At 43.9% G+C, this 27,638-nt stretch overlaps 1 protein-coding gene across 1 annotated transcript; it reads left to right on the top strand.

The window, feature by feature from the left end:
* Positions 1–1,570: 1,570 nt before the first annotated feature.
* Positions 1,571–19,291, top strand: LOC134212832 (centrosome-associated protein 350-like). Its single transcript, XM_062691050.1, has 6 exons — positions 1,571–2,032; positions 2,149–2,546; positions 2,620–5,217; positions 15,581–15,807; positions 15,868–16,200; positions 16,261–19,291. The coding sequence occupies exons 1-6, from the start codon at positions 1,942–1,944 to the stop codon at positions 18,686–18,688; spliced, it is 6,075 nt and encodes a 2,024-aa protein (XP_062547034.1). The 5' UTR covers positions 1,571–1,941; the 3' UTR covers positions 18,689–19,291.
* Positions 19,292–27,638: the final 8,347 nt, after the last annotated feature.

Here is a 27,638-nt window from a genome sequence, read left to right as displayed (position 1 = left end):
AGCAATTTGATTTTCGCCATGGGCATTCATCCACCCATCAGTTATTAAGAGTAATTAGGAAAGCTTTGATCACCGCGTGATTTTATCGAAATTAATTTATTGGCTTTTTTGGTGATAATTATTAATAATTATCACCGAAAAAGCCAATAAATTAATTTCGACGAGTTATTAAGAGTTACGAATTTAATTCGGCTCAACAAATCTGAAGGATATTCGACTGGAGTTGCTCTTCTTGATATAGAGAAAGCATTTGACAGTGTTTGGCATGAAGGTTTGATTGCAAAATTGATTAATTTTAATTTTCCTCTGTACATTATTAAACTGATCCAAAATTATTTATCAGATCGCTCACTTCAGGTAAACTATCAGAATTCCAAATCTGATAAATTACCTGTAAGGGCTGGTGTCCCCCAAGGCAGCATACTGGGGCCCATATTGTATAACATTTTTACTTCTGACTTACCCGATGACTAGGGTGTCAAACATCTTTGTTTGCAAATGACACGGGCCTTTCAGCCAAAGGGCGAAGCCTTCGTGCCATTTGAAGTAGATTGCAAAAAAGGTTGGATATTTTCTTCATTTACTCGCAAAATGGAAAATTTCCTGAATGCTTCCAAAACTCAGCTTATAATTTACCCACCTAAGCCGAGAGCTTCTTATTTGAAACCTTCTAGCAGACATATTGTCACTATGAATGGGGTTTCAATTAATTGGTCTAGCAAAGCTAAATATTTAGGACTTCTGCTAGATCAAAAATTAACTTTTAAAAATCACATTGATGGCCTTCAAGCCAAATGTAACAAATATATTAAGTGTCTATATCCACTTATAAACAGAACATCAAAACTTTGTCTTAAGAACAAACTTTTGATTTACAAACAATTTTTTAGACCTGCCATGTTGTATGCTGTGCCAATATGGACTAGTTGAATGATTCTGAAGTTGCCTCCGTGGTAGAGTACCAATGAACTTCATAGAATTTCTAATATTGAGACATTGCAACAAATGTCCAACAAAATAATTTCCAATTTTAGACAAAAATCGTTGCAATCTTCTATTGCCACGATTAGCTCCTTGTACCCTTAGTATAAATTAGGTTAAGTTTAGTTTAAGTAGAAAACATTGTAATTCCTACATGGTTCAATTCAACCAGAGGAAAAATCCGAACTGCCAGAGGCAATTGAAATGTATTAATAATAACTAAAAACGTAACATAGGAAATAAGGATGATAGTGTTAAGAAAACACGGAACACCTAGTCTACGAGATGAATGCATGTATTAGATAATTAGCAAATAAAATTAGTAAAAAAAACCGACTGTGGCTCGTGCCAATCCTTTTGAAATCGCCGAAACGCACATGGCAAGCGTTATGCGTTATCAAGTTGTAACTGCCTATAGCCAAGACAGCAACCACAACGAAACAAGTAATGCAGCGACGCGTTGCTTTTGATTTGACGAACGGCTACGACGTGCGAGACGACCAAAAGAGAACGTCAAAAAATAAAACTTGTTTTGATACATCCCCTCTTTCCCTTCCTCGTTCTGTTCGACATTCAACACAAAACCAACGGTTGTTGGGAAACGAGTCGAGCACAAACAGAAGAAAAACGCGTTCGTGGCCGGTAACAAGGTCGAGAAAGTGAATTTATATTATTGGTTAAAAAGTGCTTTTACCGTAATAATCTGCTATCTAATAATGTGAATTGTATAGTTCGCCTATCGCAGAAGGTGAAAGTGATAAAACATTTTCGGAATTCATGTAGTTCAGCACGGAAATCTAGCATGCAAAGTGGTGGAATGTCTGCACGGTTCCCGGAATCAAATCACAGCAAGATTTTCTTCTTGGTGGTTGTGTTCTTGAGTCGGATCAATCTTTGAGGACGAGAAGGAATGCGGTTCTGATTTAACGTTTTTGACAGAAAATTAATGCGAGGGGAACCATGTCAACTGATTCCGAGAGTCATGATAGCCGTAATTCAGCTACTTATTCAATACGCTCACTGGACGAAGTCCCAATTCGGAGAAGTGCAGGTTGGTATCTATGTGGAGTTTTGATTCAATTGCAGGGCTGTTAAAGGGTGTATTTTAATTCAACAATGCTTACCAAAATGTTAAAATGTAATCAACTCTTGTTTCTTATATTTCAGTTCAAATCATTCGTGAACGCAGCACAGATTCGATTCAACCGGGATCGCCTCGAAAAAAAGGAACAATGCAAATCACAAAGCTTGTGCTCAAAGATCCGCCAACAAGTCCGAAGCGTAAACCACCGTCGATGGTTATCAAGTCTATTCAAACGTTTACCTCCTCGGCTGCCATAACTGAAAATGGTCATGTTTTGCAACATCACAAACACTCATTAAGTGTGGAGGATGAAGCTAAACCTGCAACTCAAGGGGAGGGATACAGAATTCTTCCCCTTCCGCAGACAAGCTCCAGTCGACTCAAGGAGGAATTCGAAGCAAAAAAGAACGAAAGAAATCAAGCGAGTAGTGAATTTCAGAATTATTTACTAGAAAGTATCCAGAAGGAGAATGTGACCAAGGTATAGTTTTATTAAAGAGGAGATGCTCCTGATTTTATAAATGCAAATTGATTCTTTGCAATTTTTCTTCTAGGCGGCCTTTGAAATTTCTAAGGCAACGAGCATGAGCAGTGGTGACTCGATTCAGAAGAATATCACTGAAAACAACAAATCTGACAGTTCTACCAAAAATGCCAGCAATAGTAACAGCAACTCTGATAAGCCAAGTTCTACAAAGTCTGTAACTGCGTCGGAAATTGGACAAATGTCGGAAGAATCGAAACCTTCAGATATGCCTAAAGAGTTAGTGGAGCCGATCGTACAGAAGCGTCCGTCGCGTCCGAAAACGACGGACAGCAGAAAATCAACTTCGGAACCCAAGAAAGAAAAAGAAAAATCATACGACCCTCAAAAAGCCCGAGAGTTTATTAAAGAGCAACAGGCGAAGCGTAAGCAGGACAAGAAAGCATTGGGTCCACAAACCAACAAAAAGGAATTGATCAAGAAGCGACTAGACGATCTCAAGAAAAATACGCAGGTGCTCGTGTCAAAAAATGTGCAGAAAGCTCGTAAACGATCGCTTTCGGCTTCCGGAACAGGTAGTCAAAAATCCGGTGCTGCTCCTGTAAAAGTTGCAGAACGAAGTAAAACGCCTCCCGTAAAGCCGTTGAGAAAAAGTGTTTCGACTTCTTCACTCCAACCAGCTCCAGCTCCGAATACGGCCAAGTCGGATTCCGGTAAGTCTTCAGTAAACAGTAAAGAGTCCAAACGAAGGTCTTCTTTGCTGAAAGCAAATCTTACTGAAAAGATGGGAATCATGCGGAAACCTGACGAAGTTGCACTGGAAGAGGTCATGATGAGTCCGTTGAGATTAAAAACTCCACCGAATCCAGCTCAACAGCCTGCAGTAAAAAGTCCATCAAAGCACCTTGAACAGGATCGAGACGAATCAATTGAGATCTCACCCGAGAAGCGTGTATCTGTTTTGGAAGAAGAGCTTAAGCTGAAGGTTCCGGAAATAACGCTTGTGCCCGACTCAACTATGAAACCACTTCAAGTAACTCCACCACCAGACAAGAAAGAATTCAGACCAGTACCTCCGTGGTTGAAGCACACTTTGCTGCAGCCGGATCCCTACCCATTTATAATGGCCGTTCGAAAAAAGCTGGAAGCGATTCGTGGCATGAATCCGAATCAAACTGCGCGCCCCAATGAATCAATCATTCCTAAGAAAATTGAAGAGACTGTTCCAAGGCGTTCCAAAACTACAAACAGTCAAAAGTGTATTGATTATTTGGAAACGCTGAAATCTGTGCCTTACGTTAACAAGCCATCATCCGAAATCGAACAGAATATTTCGTCAGTTTTACTTCATCACTCAGACTCTAATACTACCTCGGAGATAAGCTCTATTAAGTCGGACTTTGCCTTACCACTGCCACCATTGAGTAGCACTAAATTTGACACCACTCATGCGGCTACTCGGGAATCTATTCGCCCAGAACTAACGGGTCCAATAAGCCCCCTTTCTGTAGATCGCATATCGAACCTCAAGATTACCGCCAATAGCTCAGCGTTCGATCGGAGCATCAACGTTCACCGTGGGGACCACATGCCCAACGCGGAACTAATACCCGACCGAGTCTCCTTCAACAACCGCAACGTTCATCCGGAAAATTTGCGCCAAAGCCAACTCAGTCTTAACACCTCAGAAAAGCAGCAACACTTTTTGCAGAAACCTACGGAAAAGACAATAAAGGAACTCGAGTACCAAAAGATGCTTGAAGCCTTCAATCGCAGCCTTACACAAGTGATCGAAGTTAATCAGCAACTTTATTCCGCCCTGAAGAAGCCTGTAGATTCCGTACCAATGGAGCGGATTAAAATCCGCGACGAAATGACCCAAACCACTCCGGTTCCCTCAATCGTTGCCAACGCTTCCGGAAATTCCAACTATAGCGAAGACTTTGAACGATCTAATGACTCTAAGCTGCCGTCCAACCAGCATCCTCCTGATTCAACTCAATCAACACCGGAGAAAAGCTCAATATCGATAGCCACTACAACATCCTCCTCATCGACCGGCCCGCTTAGCTCCACCAGCCCGGAAGAAAGTCCCACCGGTAAAACCCAATCAAGCGAATCACAATCGCAACTGCTCGATTCCAAATCGCTCAGCCTGTCGGACAGCCACAACACGAATCCACCCATGCCAGAGGAGTACCTTCCCTCGTTCGAGGAAAGCCTTCGCCAAAAGCAACAACTACTATCGAACTCCACGGAAGCCGCAAACAAAATCGAAATCCGAATCGAGCCTGCTCACAGCTCGACCAGCATCGAAACACAAATCAGCGACGAAGCTCCGGTAGCATCCACAACCCTGCGGGACACCCTCGACCACTCGAAGAGTCTGGAATCCATCAGCATGCTCATTTCGGAACGGAGTGAAGCATTGAACGATCAATCGCCGAAAGAGCAGTACGAAATGGAAATACTCAAAGCTGCTTACAGTTCCAGCGCAGACGACTCCGAACTGGAAGCCATCGAAATGGCAACGAAGGCAACGGGCATCGGAAACGACACCACGATGGGCAGCGACATCATGGCAGTGTTCAATCGGACCGATATGGAACTGTCGGTTATGTCTACCACCATTTCGGAGACGAATCTGAGCTATTCCACGATTGGATTGGTGAGTTATTGATGTTTTACCTATAGGATTCAATCCGTTCACCTTAAACTTCTGTGGTAAACTATTCAAGTAAGCTGATTCGAATTGTGGTGCATGCGCCTCATTCAGTAATTGATATTATGCCAAATGCCGTATGCCAAATAGCATTTTTGTCTAATGACTTCGACAAATATGCGTATGACGGTAGTTCTGTGACCAAACTATCATTTCGGTCAGAGGGCTTATTAGGGCGAACGGCTTTTGCAGGCAAATTACCAGTTCGCCCGTCTGGTGCTTTCGGCCAATCGAATTTCTTATGGACCATACAAAGAATTTTTTGTAGAAATTCAAAGAAAAATCCTTAATCAAGTTTGAGCTATTTTCCGTTGATGTGAATAATTTTGAATAATCTTACGCGGGAGCTTTGAAGAATTTTTGAAAATTCCAGGGAGTCTCCCGTGATTTTTTCGAAGAATTGTCTGTTTTAACGTTGGCTATGCCAACCTAGTCAAATTAATCTGCATTGAGAAAATCAACGTTAAAGCATCTTCCAATCACAATATCGTACAATTATGAAAGATATTCTGTGTAAATTTTGAAGAGTACTCAACAGAAACTTTCCGCGGATATTCAGAATATTTTTCTGTAGAAATTTAGAACAACTTCTGATGACTTCAACAACAATATCCTGATGAGATTCTCATGTAAAATCCGAAGTTTTTTTGATGAAAGGTCAAACAATTTCCGTTGGGAAATCCAAAGAGCTCCACTTGGTAATTCCAAAGAATTCTCGAACTTTAAAAAAAAAATCTCGGAACTTTACGCGAGTTTTTTCTTAGTTTTTACGGAGAGTTTTGACGTAGAATTACGTCCTTCGGTAAGATAGAGGGGGGTCATTCCAAAGTGTCAAATTTGAGGCCGTCACGAAAAGATCAGGAAGTACGCGCCAATAACTTTTTGTATGAGTCGATCAATAAACTCTCTCTAAGATTCTATACAACTATTGTAAACAATTGATTCATTGCATTTAGCTATTGATTAGCTATTGAAATTTGAATTTCGCCAGCCAATGTTGAAATTGCACTTAAAGAGTAAATTGCCTACATTTCGGCTATTAGCCATCCGGCATGAACATGCATAAAATGTTGAGGGTCAAATTTTGCATCCAGTATCGCACTACATAATTACGTAAATTCTACGTTCAATATGCGGTCGTATCTTTGATATAACCCTCTACTTTTTAGAAATTTCAATTAGAAATTGAATTAAACTCTCAAGATAATCATTGGTATTTTTACGAAAAATTCTCTGGTGTTACAACGAGATGTGGTAGGGATCAATCAGGAAACTTTACGGATTTCTTCAAATTTGAATCGGCGTGGGAAATTATAGATAAGTGGCGTGACAAATTGTAAACGGCGGCGCGCAGCAGCAGTTATCGACTTGGAAGTCAAGTCAAAATTATCGAACTCTTGGGACGGTGGAAGGCCATCACCGCACATTTTGAAACACCGATCACAAGCTTACACCATTACACCAGACAGAGAGCAAACATGGTAAACAGCCTCCTCTGAATTTTCACTGGAAGTTGTTCCAAATTTCTACAAAAAATATCCGTGGAAAGTTCCTGTTGAGAATTCCTCGAATTTACACAAAAAATCCTTCGTAATTGTGGGAGCTTCTGATTTGTAGAAGGGATGCTTAGTTAATCTAGATTACCTAAGCATTTTCACTGAAAATTCTTCAAAGCTTTTGAGGAAGATTGGTCAAAGTGTAGATCACAACCAAAAAAAAAATTTTGTTTTCAACGTGAAATTGCTCGGAATTTTCAAGGAATTTCTTTGTATTGTCCATAAGACATTTTTTTTTCAAGGCTAATTCTTTTGGCCGAAAACGACAGACGGCTAAACTGGTAATTTGGCCGAAAAAGTCGTCTAACAGATTGTCTGGCCGAAACGGTCGTTTGGCCGAAAACTCTTTCAGCTATACATCGTTTTCGGCCAAACTACATTTATTTACTTTTCGACCTAATAACTGTTTCGGATATACGTTCAATAGGGATTTCCCTCCCCTCGGATATGTGATCTTGCCGCGATGGGTGAGCTTACCATTAGCCATTAGCACTGATATGGTAACCAAAAACATATTCTGTCGTGATGGTATCGCATACCCTAAACCCAGAACACACAATGTTAATAAATTTTCATTCTGCATAAATCTCCTTCTTCTTCTTATTGGCATTACATCCTAGAGAACCCGACGGGTTCGGGTTTGGAAAATTCGACCAATGTCGGGTTCGGGTCGGGTACGGGTTTGTGAGATGATAAAATGCCGGGTCTGGGTCGGGTACAAGTTTGAAAAATAAAGTTTTGAATATTTTTTTATTCGTTTCTGGTAATTTTAAGGCTTGTTCGTTGTTTAGGCCTATACCCTTTTGGGTGTAAAGAGAAATATAAAGAATCTAATTTGAATTTTCCGCCAAAAAATTAGTTCGGGTCCAGCTCGGGTTTGAGACTGCAAAAATTGTCGGGTACGGGTCGGGTTCGGGTTTGATAAGATTTTTCATTCCGGGTTCGGGTCGGGTCCGGGTTTGAAATGAATTTCTAAATCGGGTTCGGGTTTACAAAATGTGAAACCCGACCATCTCTATTACATCTCCACGCTGGGACAGAGCCGCCTCGCAGCTTAGTGTTCATTAAGCACTTCCACAGTTATTAACTGCGAGGTTTCTAAGCCAGGTTACCATTTTTGCATTCGTATGTTATGAGGCTAGCACGATGATACTTTTATGCCCAGGGAAGTCGAGACAATTTCCAATCCGAAAATTGCCTAGACCGGCACCGGGAATCCAACCCAGCCACCCTCAACATAGTCTTGCTTTGTAGCCGCGCGTCTTACCGAACACTAATATGCAACATTTTTTTATATTTTCAATGTGGTCACATAAAGCTAACAAATTAAATAACTTATAATTGAACTATATGACTAAGTGACCTTTCAAACCACATCAGCTGCTTCCAAGGCAAAAGAAGAAGACATTGCATTTTCATTCATTTATTTAGTCTACATCTAAACAGATAACACTGAATCAACAATTTTACACCACAATACGCCGCATCTCTCCATCCTTGAATACGCCCCACGCACGCCAAGTCGTTTTGCACCTGGTCTGCCCATCTCGCTCGCTGCGCTCCACGCCGTCTCGTACCTGCCGGATCGGAAGCGAACACCATATTTGCAGGGTTGCTGTCTGGCATTCTTGCAACATGTCCTGCCCATCGTACACCGTAGAGCTGGGCTGGTTCATTCTTCGCCGCCACACACCGTCTTCTTGCACACCGCCAAACCGGTGCTTAGGACCATGCACCCGTCTCTCGAATACTCCGAGTGCTTGCAAGTCCTCCTCGAGCATTGTCCATGTTTCATGTCCGTAGGAGGACTACCGGCCTTATCAGCGTCTTGCACATGACACATTTAGTGCGGTGGTGAATCTTTTTTGACCGCAGTTCCTTCTTGAGCCCGTAGTAGGCCCGACTTCCACAGATGATGCGCCTTCGTATTTCACGACTAACATTGTTATCAACCGTTAGCAAGGATCCGAGGTAGACGAATTCCTCGACCACCTCGAAGGTATCCCGTCTATCGTAACACTGCTTCCCAGGCGGGCCCTGTTGCGCTCGGTTCCGCCCACAAGCATGTACTTTGCCTTTGACGCATTCACCACCAGTCCAACTTTTGTTGTTTCGCGTTTCAGGCGTTTCATATCATCCGCGAAACAAATAAATTGACTGGATGTGTTGAAAATCGTACCCCGGCTGTTACACGCACCCGGCTCTCCGCATGACACCTTCTAGCACAACGTTGAACAACAGGCACGAAAGTCCATCGTGTCTTAGTCCCCGGCGCGATTCGAACGAACTGAAGTGTTCGCCCGAAATCTTCACACAGTTTTGCACACCATCCACCGTTGCTTTGATCAGTCTGGTAAGCTTCCCAGGGAAGCTGTACTCGTCCATAATTTCCCATAGCTCTACGCGGTCTATACTGTCGTATGACGCCTTGAAATCAACGAACAGATGGTGCGTTGGGACCTGGTATTCACGGCATTTTTGAAGGATTTGCCGTACAGTAAAGATCTGGTCCGTTGTCGAGCGGCCGTCAACGAAGCCGACTTGATAACTTCCCACGAACTCATTCACTAATGGTGACAGACGACGGAAGATGATCTGGGATATCACTTTGTAGGCGGCATTAAGGATGGTGATCGCTCGAAAGTTCTCACACTCCAGCTTGTCGCCTTTCTTGTAGATGGGACATATAACCCCTTCCTCTACTCCTCCGGTAGCTGTTCAGTTTCCCAGATTCTGACTATCAGTTTGTGCAGGCAAGTGGCTAGCTTTTCCAGGCTCATCTTGATGAGCTCATCTCCGATACCATCCTTACCAGCTGCTTTATTGGTCTTTAGCTGTTGGATGGCATCCTTAATTTCCCTCAAGGTGGGGGCTGGTTGGCTTCCATCGTGCGTTAAACTGACGTAGTTATATCCTCCGCTGCCTTGACTTTCACTGCCTGTACTCTCAGCGCCATTCAAGTGTTCCTCATAGTGCTGCTTCCATCTTTCGATCACCACCGCCAAGATGCTCCCATCCTTATCCCGGCACATTTCGGCTCGCGGCACGAAGCCTTTGTGAGATGCGTTGAGCTTCTGGTAGAACTTGCGTGTTTCTTGAGAACGGCACAGCTGTTCCATCTCCTCCGCACTTCGCTTCTTCCAGGCGGCGTTTCTTCTCCTGAAAAAGTCCGATACGGGAGGCTGTGTTAGAAGTAGGTGCTGCGAATGGCCATATTCTTGGAGGCGGCGAAATCAATTAGTCGTAGGCCGTTTTCGTTCGTCAGCCGATGAGTGCTGAACTTCCCAATAGTCGGTCTAAACTCCTCCTCTTGGCCAACTTGAGCGTTCAAATTTCCTATGATGATTTTGACGTCCGTGGGCTATGGACGTTGATTATGCTGAAGTTGAAGAACCGGCCTTTGATCCTCAACTTGCACATTCTTTCATTGATCGGCCACCACCCGATCACGCGCCTTTGCATATCGCCCATTACTATGAAGGCTATTCCCAGCTCGTGTGTGTTGCCGCAGCTCTGGTAGATGGTATGATTACCTCTAAACGTTCGCACCATTTATCCCTTCCAACAAACCTCCTGCAGCGCTACGGTGCCGAATCCACGGTCTTTGAGCACATCGGCGAGTATGCGTGTGCTCCCGATGAAGATGAGAGATTTGCAGTTCCACGAACCAAGTTTCCAATCGCTAGTCCCTTTTCGTCGCGGTGGTCTTCGCCGATGGTTCCGGTCCGTACTCTCTTGTTGATTGTTTGTTGCTTATGTTTTTTAAAGGCTGGCTTGCAGGGCCTGACACCAAACCCCCTAAATTTTCGGAGGACCATTCCTCCTTATTCCCGGTTGACCATGGTGCACAGTTTCACTTAGAGTCCCTCGCTGGCACTCGGACGATGATCAGCCGCCCCTAACATGGAGAACAGACGCTGTTGTGAGCCGATCCTGACATGGAGAACAGACGCTCAGTAAGATTTGCACCTCCGGGGAGGAGCAAACCCCCCTTCCCTGTCAGCATGCGACCATAGTTCCCACCGGGGTTGGTTACCCGATCTTCTCTAAGGTTGCTCGTATCCCGGCCAGCACCACGGGGAGGTAGGGATAGGAGTAGCTGGGTAAGAGGCTAAGGACCGCAAGATGGGGTCTATTTCATTCCTTCAGGTACGCGAAGTACCAATGGTACGCTTTACCCAGCATTTGCCGTGCCAATGCAGAACTATAGAATCAAATTTAACAAAGTGTAACAGTCGCCCATCTTTTCATTCTTAAGAGATGAACAAGCCCAAGGCTGAAATCGCTCAAGAAGTTTTTTTCTTCTCCTTTCGTTTTTTTTCATCTTCATTCTTTCCTCATTTCTTCCTTGTTCCTCCATCTTTCTTTCTTCTCCCTTATTCTTTCGTCCAGTTTTCTTCAATCAAATTCAAATTGATCGTTTAACCCTTTATAAGGCAGTAGCAACTATATTGTTATATTGTTATTTTATTGTCAACAGGTGAAATGGTCACCCCAATGACCGTTTACTTAAAACTAAATACATTAGTATTGTCAAGATTAACATAAAACACGTCTGAAATTGCACTTATTAGTTTCTCGTGACACATTAAAATTAAACACAGAATAACATCTATTGAATAGGCGAGACATGCTTCGTATGGGCTCGTGTAGCCCATAGTTAGTTCTGGATGCAGGAAGATTGAAGAACGAGTGCGTTCGGAGGTTACGGCGGCGTGTGTTGATGTCCAGCATGCTAAGAAGCGTTTGGCAGTCGATGTCTGCTTGTAAAAGGTCACCGATGAAGCAAGCTTTAGCCACATTACGTCTTGCCTCAAGCGAATCGAGATTGATGAGCATGCAACGGTTACTATAGCTGGGAAGGTTGACTGGATCTCTCCATCTCAAATGTCGTAGAGCAAAGCGGACAAATTTGCGTTGGATAGTTTCGATGCGCTGAATTTCGTTCTGATAATACGGGGACCAGACGACCGCGGAATATTCTAATATTGGTCGAACAGTGGCGCAAAACAATGATTTTAGGCAGTACACATCCCGGAATTTCTTAGCAAATCGGAAAAGGAAACCTAGCTGTGAAGATGCCTTCGAAACAATATATGCTACGTGGTCCTTGAATGTCATTTTCGTATCGACCAAAACACCTAGGTCTTTGACTGTCGATTCTCGTTGAAGCTTTTTATCTGCCAAAGCGTATTCATGCTGGAGAAGAGAGTGTTTGCGTCCAAAAGATATGACCGAGCATTTAGCAACATTGAGCGTCATTCGGTTGATACGGCACCATTCTGCAAAGGATTCAAACTGTTGTTGCAGAAACATTGCGTCTTGAGTTTGCTTGATACAATAATACAGTTTCAAGTCGTCGGCGTACGATAACTTTAGACATTTCAAAATAAAGTTGACGTCATTCATATAAAGCAGAAACAGAAACGGTCCAAGATGACTACCCTGTGGAACGCCGGATCGGACTACAAACGGTGAAGAAATGTGGTCTCCAATTTTCACCGCCATACTGCGACCTGATAAATAGGATTGAAGCCAGCTGAGCAGAGCGTTATTTATGCCTAATTTGTCAAATTTTGCTACGGCAATCTGGTGATTCATTTTGTCGAATGCAGCAGAAAGATCTGTATAGATTGCATCCACCTGATGGCCATTCTCTATTTGTCTTATTACAAAGGAAGTGAAGCACGCTAGGTTAGTGGTCGTTGAACGTTTGGGCATAAACCCATGTTGGTCGTTTGAAATGTAATGGGCGTAGCTTGAAGTCAATTCGCCAAGAACAATCAACTCAAATAGCTTGGAAACGGCGCACAGCGCAGCTATTCCCCGGTAGTTTGATACGGTCCTCTTGCAGCCCTTTTTGAAAACTGGAAATACATATGACTGCTTCCAGCACACCGGAAACACCCCGGAAGTCAGCGAGAGGTTGAATACTGCAGTAAGTGGTCTGACAAGCGACTCTGCGCAACGTTTAATAACAACCGATGGGATACCGTCTGGGCCGCATCCCGTGGAGGATTTCAACTTCTTACTGGCAGCTATTATTGAATCGTTTGTGATGACCAATGGCTGTCTAGCGGCAGGAAGACTGGGAACATTCCTAGTGGCAATAACTACATCTTGCGGGTCGAGATACTCATTAGTAAATACACTACTGAATTGAGTACGGAACAAATTAGCAATGTCGTTGGTAGTTTGGGCTTCAGATAAACCGTCAGTCATCGTTGAGGGCAATCCAGATTCCTTCCGTTGTTCGTTGACGTACCGCCAAAAGCTTTTGGGATTATTCCTGAGACGACTTTGCAAACGATTTTGAAAGGCGTTATAGAGATGATCGTTGAGTTGCTGATATTCGGAGTTGGCCTTGATATAGCTAGCTTTTGTAGAGTCCGTACGATACTTGCAGTGTTGTCTGAGGGCCGCGCGTTTGACTCTTTTCAGATTTTTGAGATGAGCGTTAGACCAGGCTGGTTTGACCGGTTCTGGTGTGGATCTCACGGGAACAAACTGGTCGATGGCGTAAAGTAGTATGTTTGACATGGTCGAAGCAGCTAGGTTGACGTCAGAATCTCGAAGAGCCGTATCCCAGTCAACTTGAGCAAGAAAGGCATTCATCCCGTTAAAATTGGCCTTGTAAAGTCATATGAAATGCTTTCAGTCGGCTCGTGGAAGTTATGGAGCGCATTTATCTTGAGTTGCATCTGGACGGGAGGATGATGTCTGACAATCTTGACGAGCGGTGATGGGGCCTGCATAACCGAACAGCTCCCGCGGAGTTCGTTGCTGATGAAAAGCAGGTCAAGTATTCGGTTGTTTTCATTTTCCACATCATTCATCTGGTTCAGTCCAGCTGTGCTGTACGCGTCAAGCAGCAAACGAGACGTCTGGCCGATCAGGGATCTCGATGCAATCGGGAAGAGAAATCCCGATTTATGGCGCTGCCAGTTGATTGTGCTCAAGTTGAAGTCACCGAGGATAATCATTTTGTCCCTTGGTCCTAATTGCGAGACCACCCAGTTAAGCGAAGCGAGGTGACTGTCGATCAACTCCGCATCATTGATTCGATCGGGAGGGATGTAAAGAACGCAGATGAAGAGAGCGGCATCAGCAGTAGTTACAGCGACCCACAATTGCTCAACTGACGAGTTTCCAGGAGGACTCACTAAGCAAGATTTGAAGCAGGAGCGAACGGCTAGCAGAACACCCCCTCCAGTGCTTTTGTTACTGTTAGAAGATGACCTATCTTGCCGATAAACGCAGTATGATTCGTCGAAGAGTTGATTTACGGTGGTATTATTGTTGAGCCAGGTTTCGGTGAAGGCATAGACGTCGTAGCAGCCATCGCTAAGGGCCAAATGATAATCGGCAAGAGAACTATTGATCCCGCCCACGTTCTGGTAGTATATCAATACATTCGAAGATTCTTGAACCGCACGCCTATCTCTTGAAACATCCGGTAACATGGAGTTGAACTGGCGTGGAGATGGTGTAGCAATACTGGAAATCGGAATGCTTTCAGGTACAGAAGATACTGGTAACTGATTGTACTTGCCGGTTATAGGATTTCGGAAGACCCCGTCTCCCAACTCAGACGCAGGACCGGGACGGCTGCTGGTCGCTGGCAGCGGAAGCTCGACTGCGCTGAGAGGAATAGGGGCTTCCTTACAGCTAGTATCGATTGTGCGTCCCGGTGAACGATTTGACGACTGGGTTGCACCGGCTTGATGAACTATATTGATTGATTGAACTATATTGTCACCAACAAATTATATGTTTTTCTATTTATTAACAAGAGCTTAGTTTATTATTTCCCATCACTGCCAAAAATATCTATATAAGATATATGTGTCGCCGTTATAAATTTTTGCAATAGCTCCACCCTAATATAATCGATATCGAACAACACATAAATTAAATAATTGCTAATTCGAGACCACACATAAAGTTTATTTGGATATATATTTTATTAGTAGTTCGCGTGGAGAATGATTATGTGTGCTCTGATATACATCATAAGTTAAATCTATGGATTTTTGCCAATAAATATGTGTGGATTTTTAGTAGTGATGTAGTGGCTTTATTTGCTTCCTAGTAACACTCCAGATTAATTTGAGCCATAAAAAAAGTCAATTTGAGAACAGTTTTTTTACGAACAGATCGTAAGTTTCGATTGGAAGGAGGATTTTCAGTAATATTTCGTTAAAAAAACGACAATGATATATTATTTTGAATCTCCTGCATTAGATTATTACGTGATTATCGTGAAAAAAGCTTTGCCTTTCTGTATATATGGTTTTTGAATTTTTGACAAAATTGTGTTTTGTTTTCAAGGGTCCCCCTTGAGTACTGCAATGGTTTTACTGGTTTCAATTTGAGTACTGCAATCAAAATTAAGTTTTCACCACAGACAAACAGATATAACACTCGACAAATTTCCATCGCTCCCTGATTTACTGGTCAATTCATATAATCATTTGCTCGAGTTTGACGTTTGCACACTACCGCCATCTGGTTCGTGGTTTGCCCAACTAACTAAAATCAACAGATGTCGTTAGTGTTTGAACGACGATGAATTTGATGAATGAATGTTCAATGTGTTATGTCTGTTTGTCTGTACTTTGACATTGGTCTGTCGATTGCAATATTCAAATTAATTCATGAAAAAAAATGTTACTTAGGCCCTTTTGCAAAGTTAAGCGAGAAAGATTTTTCCTTTCAAGTATTAAGGTTTCATTGATATACGTTCGTTACAGTACGATCAACTGATCCAGAGCGAGAAGTGCAAAGGAGATCAGCTGGCTGCTCACGCTCGGCTTAAGGAAAAGGCACTACTCAACCGCACAAAAGGTCAGCTTGCGTGGTTAGAACTGCAGAAACAACGTTATAGGGAACGCGGTATGCTGGAACAAATAAGCGTAATCAAGAAAAAGCAACGTGCCATCCTGATGCGACTAGAAAAGGAACGTGCTGATTTAAACAAGTATGTAAAAGTTTGCTCACGTCGATGCGTTTCAATTTTAGAATGGGTCTTTTGTTTCAGATTTAAAAAATTCACCCCGGATGTCTCCTCCAGAAGCACCGTCCGTTCACCCATGACTCCTAAGTCGCTGGAAAAATTGAACTCGTTTTCGTCACACAATTCCAACCAGATTTCGCTGAGGAAATCGAGCAGCGGCAGCGGTAAAAGTGATCAACGCAATGCCTCGCTTCTTGGGGCATCGCCAACGCCTGCGCGAAATAGCGATCTGATGTCTCAGAACAGAATGGTGACCAGAACTACTACTACGACGATTTCCAATGCGCAGCTTCAGCTAATGATGACGACCGGAGCTGTTCGCGGAATGGAACTGCAGCCTAGTGATAGCTTAGAAAAGTGGGTAGCAATATTCCACATATTTGCATCAAATGTTCTAAAAGTATTCTGTATTTTCAGCATACTGCAACGACGGGAGGAGGAACTTCAAAAACGGCGGCATCATGTCCAGACACTGCTCGAGTGGCACCAGAAACTCGATCGGGAAGAACAGGAAATCCTGGACATCGAAAGAAACCTGCTTCAGTACAATCAGCGCAAAATTGCCGAAAGTCAAGTGGCCGACGAGCACACCCTCAACCGCATCCGAAGCATCGAGAAAAGTTTGAAAACGCTGCAACAAATACCGGAAACTAAATCATCGGACAATGACGATGATGAAGTGCATGCAAGTGGGAATAGGCTCAACCGGCTATGGCATCGTTTGACAGGAGTAAAGGAAAGCAGATATGAACCGGGAGGGAGATATACGTTAACGAAGGCAAACTTGGAAAGTTTATACGAAGATGCAAAGCAGCGAGTATTGGAAGGGTTCAGGCAAAACAGCAGCATGAGGAAAGCACTGCTAGAACAGTCAACAAGTGGGATGAATAGCAGCGGAAGCGCCGCTGAAAGGAATATGAGTGGGATCGGTGATCTAAAAAATGTTAGTGCAGAGCATATTCATACGTCAATCGACTCCAGTGAAGGCAGTTCCTTTCAAACAACGGTCAACTCGGCTGAATTGATACATAAAACATCCCAAATTGTAAATATGGCAAAAGAAGAAGTGGAAACGGAAACAAAGGATGACAGTGAGAATGATGAACGAAGCAGTCTCATAGATGTGGAGGAGATCATATCACGTGTAAGCGACATTACGGATAACATAAATGGTTTCCTATCTTCCACAACCAACATAGATGAACTGTTGCAGCATGAAGAACAACAAAAGCATCAATCCACTTCAGTGGAATTCCATACCATAGAAGAAGAGCAGGACTCTGGCAGTCATCCTAAGTTAAGTTCAGATACGTACTCAGTCACCTTCGACATTCCTACAATTGAGGATAACCGAATAGCTCTTTCGGCGGAAGATAGTCAACTGCTGATTGAAGATACGTCGCTCCCGCCTATGATGAATGACGATTCCTTGTTAAATGAAGAAACCATTTCCGACTCGATGGCAGACTCAATTGAAAAGGTATCTGAAGACATACCCGATAACGTTTCCTTAGAGGAAGCAAGTTCCTCTACGGCAACAACGCCAACCACCGCAGAAGAAACAGAAACTGAGTGTAACGATACTCCGGTTGAAGGGGCGTCTAAGGATTCAACAACATCGGATCTTGAAAAACGTCTCATCACACTGAATGAAAATTTGGGTGATCTCAATGCAGGCTTTGAGCGAGTTTCTGTAATACGATCCCCAGAAGTTCCAAAAGTGGATCGACAGCAATCGCCAGAAAGTGAAATAATCACATCTTCCATCGTCGAGGAGGAATACTCCACGGATATGGATTTTGTCGCTGAAGAGCTAAGTATGGACAAAAATTCGTTTCTGGATGATACGACCGCTTTAAAGAGCAAGGATTTACCGCTAGCAGGAGAAATCGTTGAAAGCCATAAGATCGAAATCAAGATTCGTAATAAGAACGTGAATGAAAATTTTCCTCACTCATCCACAGTGAATGTTCCCTCCACTTCCGGTGTTTCCAGTTTCTCTTATCTGACTCCACCAGCGCACGGTCCCAGTAACTCCACTCAAGCAAGTGTTATTCCCAACCGAATGCCAGACATCATCAACGAAGCCGAAGTACTCCGCCGGCAACAGCTGCAAATCGAGCAAGAGATCAAGCAATTGGAACAACAGGTCGTTTTCTTCCGTGAAATCCCCAATAAACCTCCACCGCCATACATCCCTCCAGCAAACGGGAGTCCTCTAGCACTCATCTTTCCACCGGAGTCGCGAATTAATGACCTTATCGAAACGCGCACAAAGGAACTGTATTTTGATGAACCAACTCAAGAAAAGCTTCAGGCCGACAACGTAACCAACATCTACGAAAAGCTTATCCTGGATATGTGCAAAGAGCTGTACACGGACGTACGTTCCCCAAAAGAGGACGTATCATTCCGCACGGTTAAACTCGAGAAGCGTCCTCTGACTTTCTACAACCCACCCGATCGCCTGATCTGCGTTCAAAATTATATGAAGCAGAAAATCAAACGGATCCTTAACGAGGATTTTTTGCTTCAGCAACAACAGCAACAGCTAAACCTCCACCATTGCCCGGTGCCGTTCCTGATGTTCGCAGGAAGCAGTGCCAAGCGCAAGCGGGATCAGGTGGACGAGATTCTGGCCCAGGAAATGTTTGACGAGGAAGCGCGTTGGACCAATTTTGACCGCGAAGAAATTGAAGTGAAGGAACGTATCGTGGGCGAAGTGACCAAGCTGCTGGTGGCGGATGCGTTCAAGGATATGGAGGAGGCATGGAAGGAGAAAAACGGGAACAGCGGCGAAAGTGGCAGCAACAGTACTTTGGTAGAAGAGCTGGTAGAGGAGTAGAACTGATAATCTTCTAGGTTTCTGATGTGTAAAACAGAATAGACAGAAGGAAAATCAAATGTGATGTTTGAAAGTGCATTTCAATTTTATACCTTTTTAAGGTTAGCCAGTAAGGATTTTTTTAAATAATTTTAAGAATGTTTTTTTTTTCGTTTTTGATAGTATTTGACTAATATACTATCGATAGTTTCTTAATTTAGTTTTGAAGTACTTACTACTACAACATTCAGCTACAAATGATTTTAATTTTTGCTCAATTTTACAACTATTTTTTGCTTGAGGAAGAGATCTGATTATAGTTAATTAGTCATTAAATGATATATAAGCTACTGAAGTACTGCTTTAATTTTAACATAGAAGCAATATAAAATTGAGAATGTGTATGTTTTTTTTTTAATCCAAGTGAATTTAGGGATGTATACCCCAGTTCTACACAGAGAAGGGTCAAAGACCACTTCTAGGCCCAACCGAAGGACTTTCAACAATTTTTTATTTTTTTTTGAATATATTGTTTAAACTAACTTATCCACAAAACGAAAAACAAAGTAAGAACAATTTAACTTGAGGACAAACATGGAAATAAAATAAAACACGTTAAAAGAGGCACTGATACAATTTTGTTTATTGTTTTAAGAACGTTATCCTGGTTGATACTGCACGGGTTGTAAGCCAGTACCCAATTGTTGCGATTGCGAAGCGATCGCCGGGCGGACTTCTAGTGCAAACGTCTTCCAAACTCCCGTATGAAGGGGGAGGGAAGAATATCAGTGTATCTCGTCGATTACGATGAGGGACACTATCGGTGATAGAATATATCCTTGCCTCACACCAGCTACGACCCGGATAGGGTCGGACAAGACCCCATTGTGCAGCACTCTACACGAAAAGACCTCGTACTGTGCTTCGATGAGGCCGATGATTTTCTCAGGAACCCCCTTGCGTCTCAGGGCGCCCCACATATTCTCGTGATTGAGACGGTCGAAAGCTTTTTCGTAGTCAATGAATACCAAGTAAAGGGACTCTTGGAATTCGTTGACCTGCTCCAGAATGATGCGGAGCGTGACAATATGGTCCACACAGGATCTTTCGGCACGGAATCCGGCCTGCTTCCGCCGGAGAGTCGCATCGATCTTCTCCTGAATCCGGGCTAGGATAATTTTGCACAGAACTTTTGAAGAACTTTTGAGAACGGTACACAGCAACATAATGCCTCGCCAGTTATCGCATACAGTCAGGTCACCCTTTTTGGGCACCTTCACTAAGAAACCTTGCATCCAGTCGACCGGGAAAGTTGCGGTGTCCCAGATATTTCGAAATAAACGATGCAGTAGTTGAGCGGATGTCATGGGGTCAGCTTTGAGCATCTCGGCTGATATGCGGTCGACCCCTGGGGCTTTATTCGATTTCATGCTTTGGATGGCTGTTTGAATCTCTAGCAGTGATGGAGCTTCGGTATTGACGCGTGTTATACGTCGGATCCTAGGCAGATTATGCCGAGGTGGTGATGGCCTGGCTGGCACTTGAAAAAGTTGTTCGAAGTCCTCCATCCAGCGTTTCAGCTGGTCAGTTGGGTCGGTCAATAACTGATCATTCGCGTCTTTCACAGGCAGCGTTGCATTCATCTTCGCCCCGCTTAAGCGTCGTGAGATATCGTAGAGGAGGCGAATGTCCCCGGTTACGGCGGCTCTCTCCTTCGTTGGCCAGAGAGTCTGCCCACGCTCGCTTGTCCCGTCGACATGAGCGTTTTACTTCCTTCTCAAGAGCCGCGTATCGTTGACGGGCTAAGATTTTGGCTTCTCTGGTTTTCGATCGCTCTATCGCGGCTTTGGCTTCTCTTCGCTCCTCTATCTTCCTCCAGGTCTCATCGGTGATCCATTGTTTTCTCTGGGTGCGTAGTTCGCCCAGACTGTTCTCGCTGGTGGCGATGAAGGCATTCTTGATGGCGGTCCATTGGTCTTCCACGCTGCCACCTTCCGGAATATCTGCAGCACGCGTCTGCAGTTCTTCAACGAACGACCGTTTCACCGTGGCATCTTCCAGTCGGCGTGTGTTGAATCGTTGTCCTACTCTTTCCTCCTGCCGACGAATCCGCGCAATGCGCAGGAGTATTTCGCCGATGAGTAGGTGATGATCAGATGCGATATCGGCACTACGTTTATTCCGTACATCAAGAAGGCTCCGCTTCCATTTTCGGCTGATGCAGATATGGTCGATTTGATTTTCTGTAAAGCCGTCACGGGAGACCCACGTGACCTTATGAACCGGTCGATGAGGGAAGAGCGATCCCCCGATCACCATGTCGTTTCTACCACAAAATTCTGCGAACAACTCTCCGTTTTCGCTCATTTCTCCGAGACCATGGCGTGCCATAATGCGCTCATGGTTCGAGTTGTCGGATCCGATTCGCATTGAAGTCGCCCAAACAGATCTTGATATCACCGTTCGGAATTCTATCTACGACGGCATTGAGTTGACTGTAGAAGTTCTCTTTGTCTTGCAGATCGGCAGCATAGGTTGGCGCATAACATTGGATTATAGTAAGGTTTCGGACCCGTGTTCTAAATCTGGCAACGATTATCCTTTCACTTATAGGTTCCCACTTCATAAGCGCAGAGTGTGCCTGAGCGCTTAGTAGGAAGCCAACTCCGCGATACCGGGGAGCGTGTTCACCTCGTAAACCAGAGTAATATAGCAGAACTTGTCCCGACGGCGTTCTATGTTCTCCAAAGTTTGGCCAACGGACTTCACTCAGTCCCAGGATCTCAAGCTTCATGCGGCGTGCCTCATTGGCAAGTTGTGCCAATTTAACCTGCTGGGCTAGGGTTAAAACGTTCCATGTTCCTATTCGTGTCCGTTGTGTCGCGCTAAGAGTCGTCGCCGTAAAATCAGTCCGTATTCTTTCATTATCGGATTCTCGAACAAATTGATGTTTTCGGGAACAGTAGGTTGTTGGCCCAAGGTTCCCTATCCACCGGGATGGGGCTGCCATCTTAGGTATAGCTTCCGGGGAATAGCATTTCATACTCAGCCGCTGGATGCCAGAACAGACGCTGTTGGAGCCGCACCTCCTTGGTGGACAGACGCTCGATCAGTCGGGTCAAATTTGTTTAAAGTCCCACCCAACACCAGGACTAGGCTAGTGCGCTTTGAGCGGCACACGGTCGCTTTGATAGGGCCTGCTTGGGGACACATGCAGCTTTTTATAGAAGTTCTACAGAGCCCACTGTCGAACCCCACCACATCCTAGGCAGACCCCACAGGACGCACCCTCTCACTCTAGCTGATGTCAGAAGGACAACAGTGCCCAGGCTGCACTACTAGCTAAGTACGCAACCCTTAGCTGGCGGTCAATTGTCATCGGAAGACCCGTGAAAGCGTGGGAGGGGGGGCGTTTCTGAACATTTGTTTTTCGAAAAAAAAATCTTCTAAAAACTTTGTCTCTGGGGGGGGGGGGGGCATGTCCAACGCCGACAAACCGTCCGACCCCCCCCCCTGGCTACGCCACTGATAAAGATTAAAAAAATAGATATCAGTCCCTACGTGTTGCCTTTTTCCCAGCCTATTGACATCCTATTGTTTAGCCCATCGCCAGATCGTAGCCAAGATGTTCCGGGCTATAATTTTTTTCATACTGCGTTTCAGTGATGACAGCGGTCTATGTCTATTGATGATGATGACACCGCGCTTGTCACCGGCTCGCTTTTTCCCGCGGTGGATTCGTTTCTTTTCTGCCCATGCTACACTGTACCGCTCTTTGTTTAAACAGGTAGGAGACACTAGCTTTCGACTCCTAGGCTAGCAGCATTTTTCTTGTCCGTCACTCGCTGGCACTGCTCATCAAACCAACCATTTCGTTGGCGTCGCTGTACAATGCCTAACACTTTCTGCGCTGTTGTAGTCAAAGCTTCGTGGATATTTTCCCACAATCTGTTGACGTCGCTAGATACAATTAAATAGTATAAAATGTTCCTCGTAGTGCTGCTTCAAATACATAAATTAACATCAATGTGCTCAAAGATACCCATAAAATGATTATATCAGCACTGAAAAATATATTTTGGATACGAAGTTTGCCGTTCAGTATGTCCTGACCCATCTTGCCCCATTTGCAAGGTCATAAGAATGTCTAATTTTCGATCAAACTTATTGTTGTAGAGAAAACGGAAACGGTCATAGTAGGCGTAAGAATATATTCTATAGTTATTGTCATTAATATTTAGAAAATAAATCATTCGCATTTGTTCGTTCATTCTAACCAGACGTATTTCTATCCACTGAGAGTTTACTCCTCACAAGAGGTTACGGGTCCCAGTGTTAGTAGTTAGTAATGGCGAATTCGAATCCCGGAATCGAACGGCTGGTCGGCAGAGAAAATTGGACCACTTGGAAATTTGCCGTCCAAACTTATCTTGAAGTGGAAGACCTTTGGGAAGCCGTCGAGCCCAAGAAGAATGCAGATGGATCGTTTGCGGCGGTGGACCCCGTGAAAGACAAGAAAGCGAAAGGGAAGATTATCCTGTTTCTGGAACCAGCAAATTATTACCACGTTCGGGACGCGAAGACAGCTCTGGAGGCTTGGAAGAAGCTCAACGCGGCGTTCGAGGAGAATGGCTTGACACGAGAAGTTGGATTGCTTTACAAGCTGATTCGGACCGACCTGGAGTCCTGCGGAACTATGGAGGCCTACGCAAACAGGATGATTTCCACGTGCCATCAGCTGAACGAAATTGGGTTTCCGATTCCAGAACGTTTCGTCGGGGTTCTCCTGCTGGCTGGAGTACCGGAGCGGTATCAGCCAATGGTCATGGCGCTGAAGAATTCCGGAACGGCCATAACGGGGGATTCCATCAAGACGATTTTGCTGCAGGAAGAACTGTTGCCATGTGAAAAAACTTCGTTCGTTACTAGGGGTAAGTTTCAAACAAAACAACAAGCTCACCATGGCAACGAGAAAAACAGAAAAAATTCGGCGCCGCCCAGAGGGCCGCAGTGCAGGAAGTGCAAAAAATTTGGCCACATCGCGAAGTTCTGTCCGGAGAATCCAGGAAGTAAAAAGGCTGACGCCTTCTGCACAGTGCTGTCGATAATACAGGGCCAGGATGCGGACCAGTGGTACCTGGACTCGGGTGCAACTAAGCACATGACGAGGGATCTGCAGCTGCTAGATGATGTGCGCAACGCCAGCGGGGTAGTTTTTGCTGCCAACAAGGAGACGATGAAGATTGAAGCGCGTGGTACAGCCACTATTTACCCGGTGTGCCGCGAGGATCAAGATGGAATTCCTGTTCACGACGTGCAGTTCATCCCGGATCTGTCGACAAACCTTTTGTCGGTGGTACAGATTGTGAAGAAAGGCTTCAAGATTATATTCCAATCGACGGGCTGCGAAATCTTCAACTCCGAAGGTAAGCTGATGGCAACCGGAATCATCGAGAACAAGTTGTTCAAGCTAGCACAGGTAAGAAAACCCGGCCAAGCAATCGTTGAGCTCCGCATGTGCATCTATCGATACCTGGCACAAGCGGATGGGACACCTCAACTACAATAGCGTGAAGAAACTGGCCGATGGAATAGCGTGCGGAATCCAAATTTCAAACTTTTAAAGAGGATACTTAAAATGAATAAGTGTACTTCACCAAAGGGGTTCTTCGATCAAGAGCGGTTAAATAAAATAAACTGTTTCAGTTGAGGTTTTCAGAACAGACTGACTATCTGGTTTTATTAATTATATACATACTGAGCCTTTCGACTCAGTTCGTTTGTCCGAGCGTCAAACGTCAAATGACATTTCAGAGCGCATAGGGTGCAAGTAACTATAACAATTTCTTCCCTTTACTATGTTATAACAATAATCGGAACGCGAAATAAATCCACGAGAGTTCAAACAATTCAAGAACAAATATCGAATTCAAATCATTGAAAAACTAAATCTAATCCGAAAATTTCCAAAATTCAATCATAATGATAATCAGCACTACGGTGTTCTTTTTCCTAGGGCGCTTGATCTTCGGAGCTCCACCACCCGACGACTTTCGGAAGTTCGACGTTTTCTTTTCCTCCTCCCTTCGGAGCCTGTTCCTCTTCCACTTCGCCACTGTCTTTGTCTTCCAAACTGTCCTCCCTTGCCGGAAAATTCCATGCCTCCGATCCTGATTCTGTGCGTTCGCTCTGCCGGTCGAAACCCTAATCTGCTCCTTACAGGCCTCTGCTATTGCTTTCCTATCATCACTTCCTTCTTGGTCTTTCCGAACGAAATCATAAACCTTGGATAATCTTGTCGCCGCCACGCCCATGTGTACATTTGGCCCATTATTTGCAACTGCGGCTACCATAGCTGGATGCACTAAGTTCGGTTGATTAGCTGTCCCTGCATTCGCTTCTAGCTACTTCCCATGTAGCGATTATTTTCTGCATTTGCTAGATTTAATTTGTTCACTTAATAGGCGCTGCTCAAGATTGTTATCAGTAATGCCGCTGGCAATAAGGCGGTCGAGTATTGCGACCTCCTTAAAGTTCTCAAAGCAACAAAATTCTGCTTGAAGTTTCAAGTTTAAAATGAAATCTTCCGTTGACTCATCTGGGTTTTGTACTCTGGTACCAAATTTGTACCTTTGTACTAGATCAGGGTCTGTTTTGTCCAGACGATTCTTCAACTTGGACACACATCATCTAGTGCTGCATGTTCAAAGTTTCCGGAAAGAAGCTTCATTTCTGCGAATATTACTGACCACCATGGTGATGAAATAGGGCCAGTTGGTCTTCTTCCTTCACCTTATTCACCCTGAAGAAATATTTAACGTGAACCAATCGTTAAACGATGTTCCCTACGGTAGGGTTCTAGTGAGAAGGCTACACTGGAGCTCATTGTACGAACTACCAAAGCCAACAAGTTTCTTTTTTATGTAAAATATAGAACCAAAGCCAAATATTTAATAAAAAAAATATCACAGTACCATTCAAAACAAATTGTCAATTCATTTAGCAATACGTAATCACCGCATATACAATGTTCAGCATAAAATAAAATAGAAATAAACAAAAAATATCACATTAAATTTCTATAAAATCACGATTATCTAGCCAAAATTATTTGATAAATTACGACACATTAACATGGAGGACTCAATTCCTGAAATACAATTAACCAGTCTGCGGCTTGCTTTTTTAGATTCCGTCGAACACCACTAAATTTCCGTGAAAAACAAAGGGACTGAATTCCTTAGCGGATGGAGAGAATCATCTCTTATCCAGCTATCCGACTCACTTTTTGCCTGAAATACCGGAATGAGGCTCGATGCTTAGCACACTGCTTAAAAAACCTTTATTCAATAAAAGAGAATAACTATTAACAATATGTTGAACAAAAGACAAATACAATAACACATTTGTTGTTCTGTCAATGCGAATAAAGATTTTTATTCTGGTCACCCTATTATTTCCAACCACACAATACAGTGAAAAGGCCTTTTCGCTTCTTACCACCGCGATTACCAAAATGACGCTTATCTTTCCACGCTTTTTGTTTATTCGCTGAAAAGAAAACTTTTCTTTTGAGTTTTCTTTCAGCTACACACTTTACTTACGATTCAGCGACGTCTGCGGGTTTCGGATGATTGGTTGTAGAACAACTCAATATCTTGACTCTCGCCGGCGGTAGGAGATAGTTCAGCACACAATGGCTACACCAACGTTGATTGTTTCCGATGATTATTCGCTTCCAATTTGCACCGTTGCAACCACTAAACTAGTGGTTTTCAGTCACTTTTGCACAAGCGTTATGTTCTGCTCGTCGCCACTTTTAAGGAGGATACTTAAAAATGAATAAGGGTACTTTACTAAAGGGGTTCTCGATCAAGAGCGGTTAAATAAAATAAACTGTTTCAGTTGAGGTTTCAGAACAGACTGACTATCTGGTTTTATTAATTATATACTCGAGCCCTTCGACTCATTTCGTTTATCCGAGCGACAAACGTCAAATGACATTTCAGAGCGCAATGGGGTGCGCAAGTAACTATAACACAAACAAAAAAGCACAGCGACTGCGTGGTGTGTCCGATGGGGAAGCATACCCGGCTTCCATTCAGCAAAAGCGGTTCAAGAGCTGAAGAATTGCTGGAAGTGATTCACTCAGACGTAGCGGGACCAATGGAGGTATCGTCACCATCTGGAAGCCGTTATTACGTGACGTTCATTGACGATCGTTCGCGTAGGATGTTCGTATACTTCCTGAAGACCAAATCTGAAGAAGAGGTCCTCGGCCGATTCAAGGAATTCCAGGCGCAGGCAGAGCGCCAGTGCGGACGAAAGATCAAGATCCTGAGAACAGATAATGGTAAGGAGTATATCAATAATGGATTTCAAAATTTCTTGAAGCAGATGGGAATACGGCACCAACCAACCAACGACTACACGCCCGAGCAAAATGGGCTGGCAGAGCGTGCAAATAGGACGATTACTGAGCGTGCACGGTGCATGCTATTTGAAGCAAACCTTCCGAAATCTTTCTGGGCGGAGGCAACGGCAATGGCGGTTTACATAATGAACCGGTCTCCCACTCGCGGTCACGGATTGACTCCTGAAGAGGTCTGGAGCGGTAAAAAACCGGACATTTCCCACGTCAGGGTGTTTGGAACGAAGGCCATGGTGCAAGTACCCAAGCAGAAACGACGGAAGTGGGATCCAAAATCGAGACCGTGCGTATTGACCGGATTTGAGGAGGAAACGAAAGGCTACCGCTTGTACGATCCCAGTACGAAGTGCTTCCTGAAAAGTACACGCAGAGAAATGTTTCTTAAACTCAATGATATTATGTATAAAAAACAACAAAAATAATTATTGTTCCCCGGCTAATAATTTTATTTGTTGAATTCAACAAAAAACAGATTTGATTAGACGAAACATATTGTTGTTTCTACAATGTTCCAAAACAGCACTCAAAATAAAAATGGTT

The sequence above is a fragment of the Armigeres subalbatus genome, chromosome 2 (genome assembly GCF_024139115.2).
Source record: "Armigeres subalbatus isolate Guangzhou_Male chromosome 2, GZ_Asu_2, whole genome shotgun sequence".
Lineage (NCBI taxonomy): Eukaryota > Metazoa > Arthropoda > Insecta > Diptera > Culicidae > Armigeres > Armigeres subalbatus.
The sequence above is the reverse complement of the archived record's forward strand: the minus strand, read 5'-3'. Positions and strand labels throughout refer to the sequence as shown.

What these genes read in the sequence shown, in the direction of transcription:
- LOC134212832 (XM_062691050.1), top strand. Translation starts at nt 1,942, where the DNA reads ATGTCAACTGATTCCGAGAGTCATGATAGCCGTAATTCAGCTACTTAT. An exon ending in AGAAGGAGAATGTGACCAAG is followed by an intron (nt 2,547 to 2,619) that starts GTATAGTTTTAT and finishes TTTTTCTTCTAG; the next exon opens with GCGGCCTTTGAAATTTCTAA. An exon ending in GAACGTGCTGATTTAAACAA is followed by an intron (nt 15,808 to 15,867) that starts GTATGTAAAAGT and finishes CTTTTGTTTCAG; the next exon opens with ATTTAAAAAATTCACCCCGG.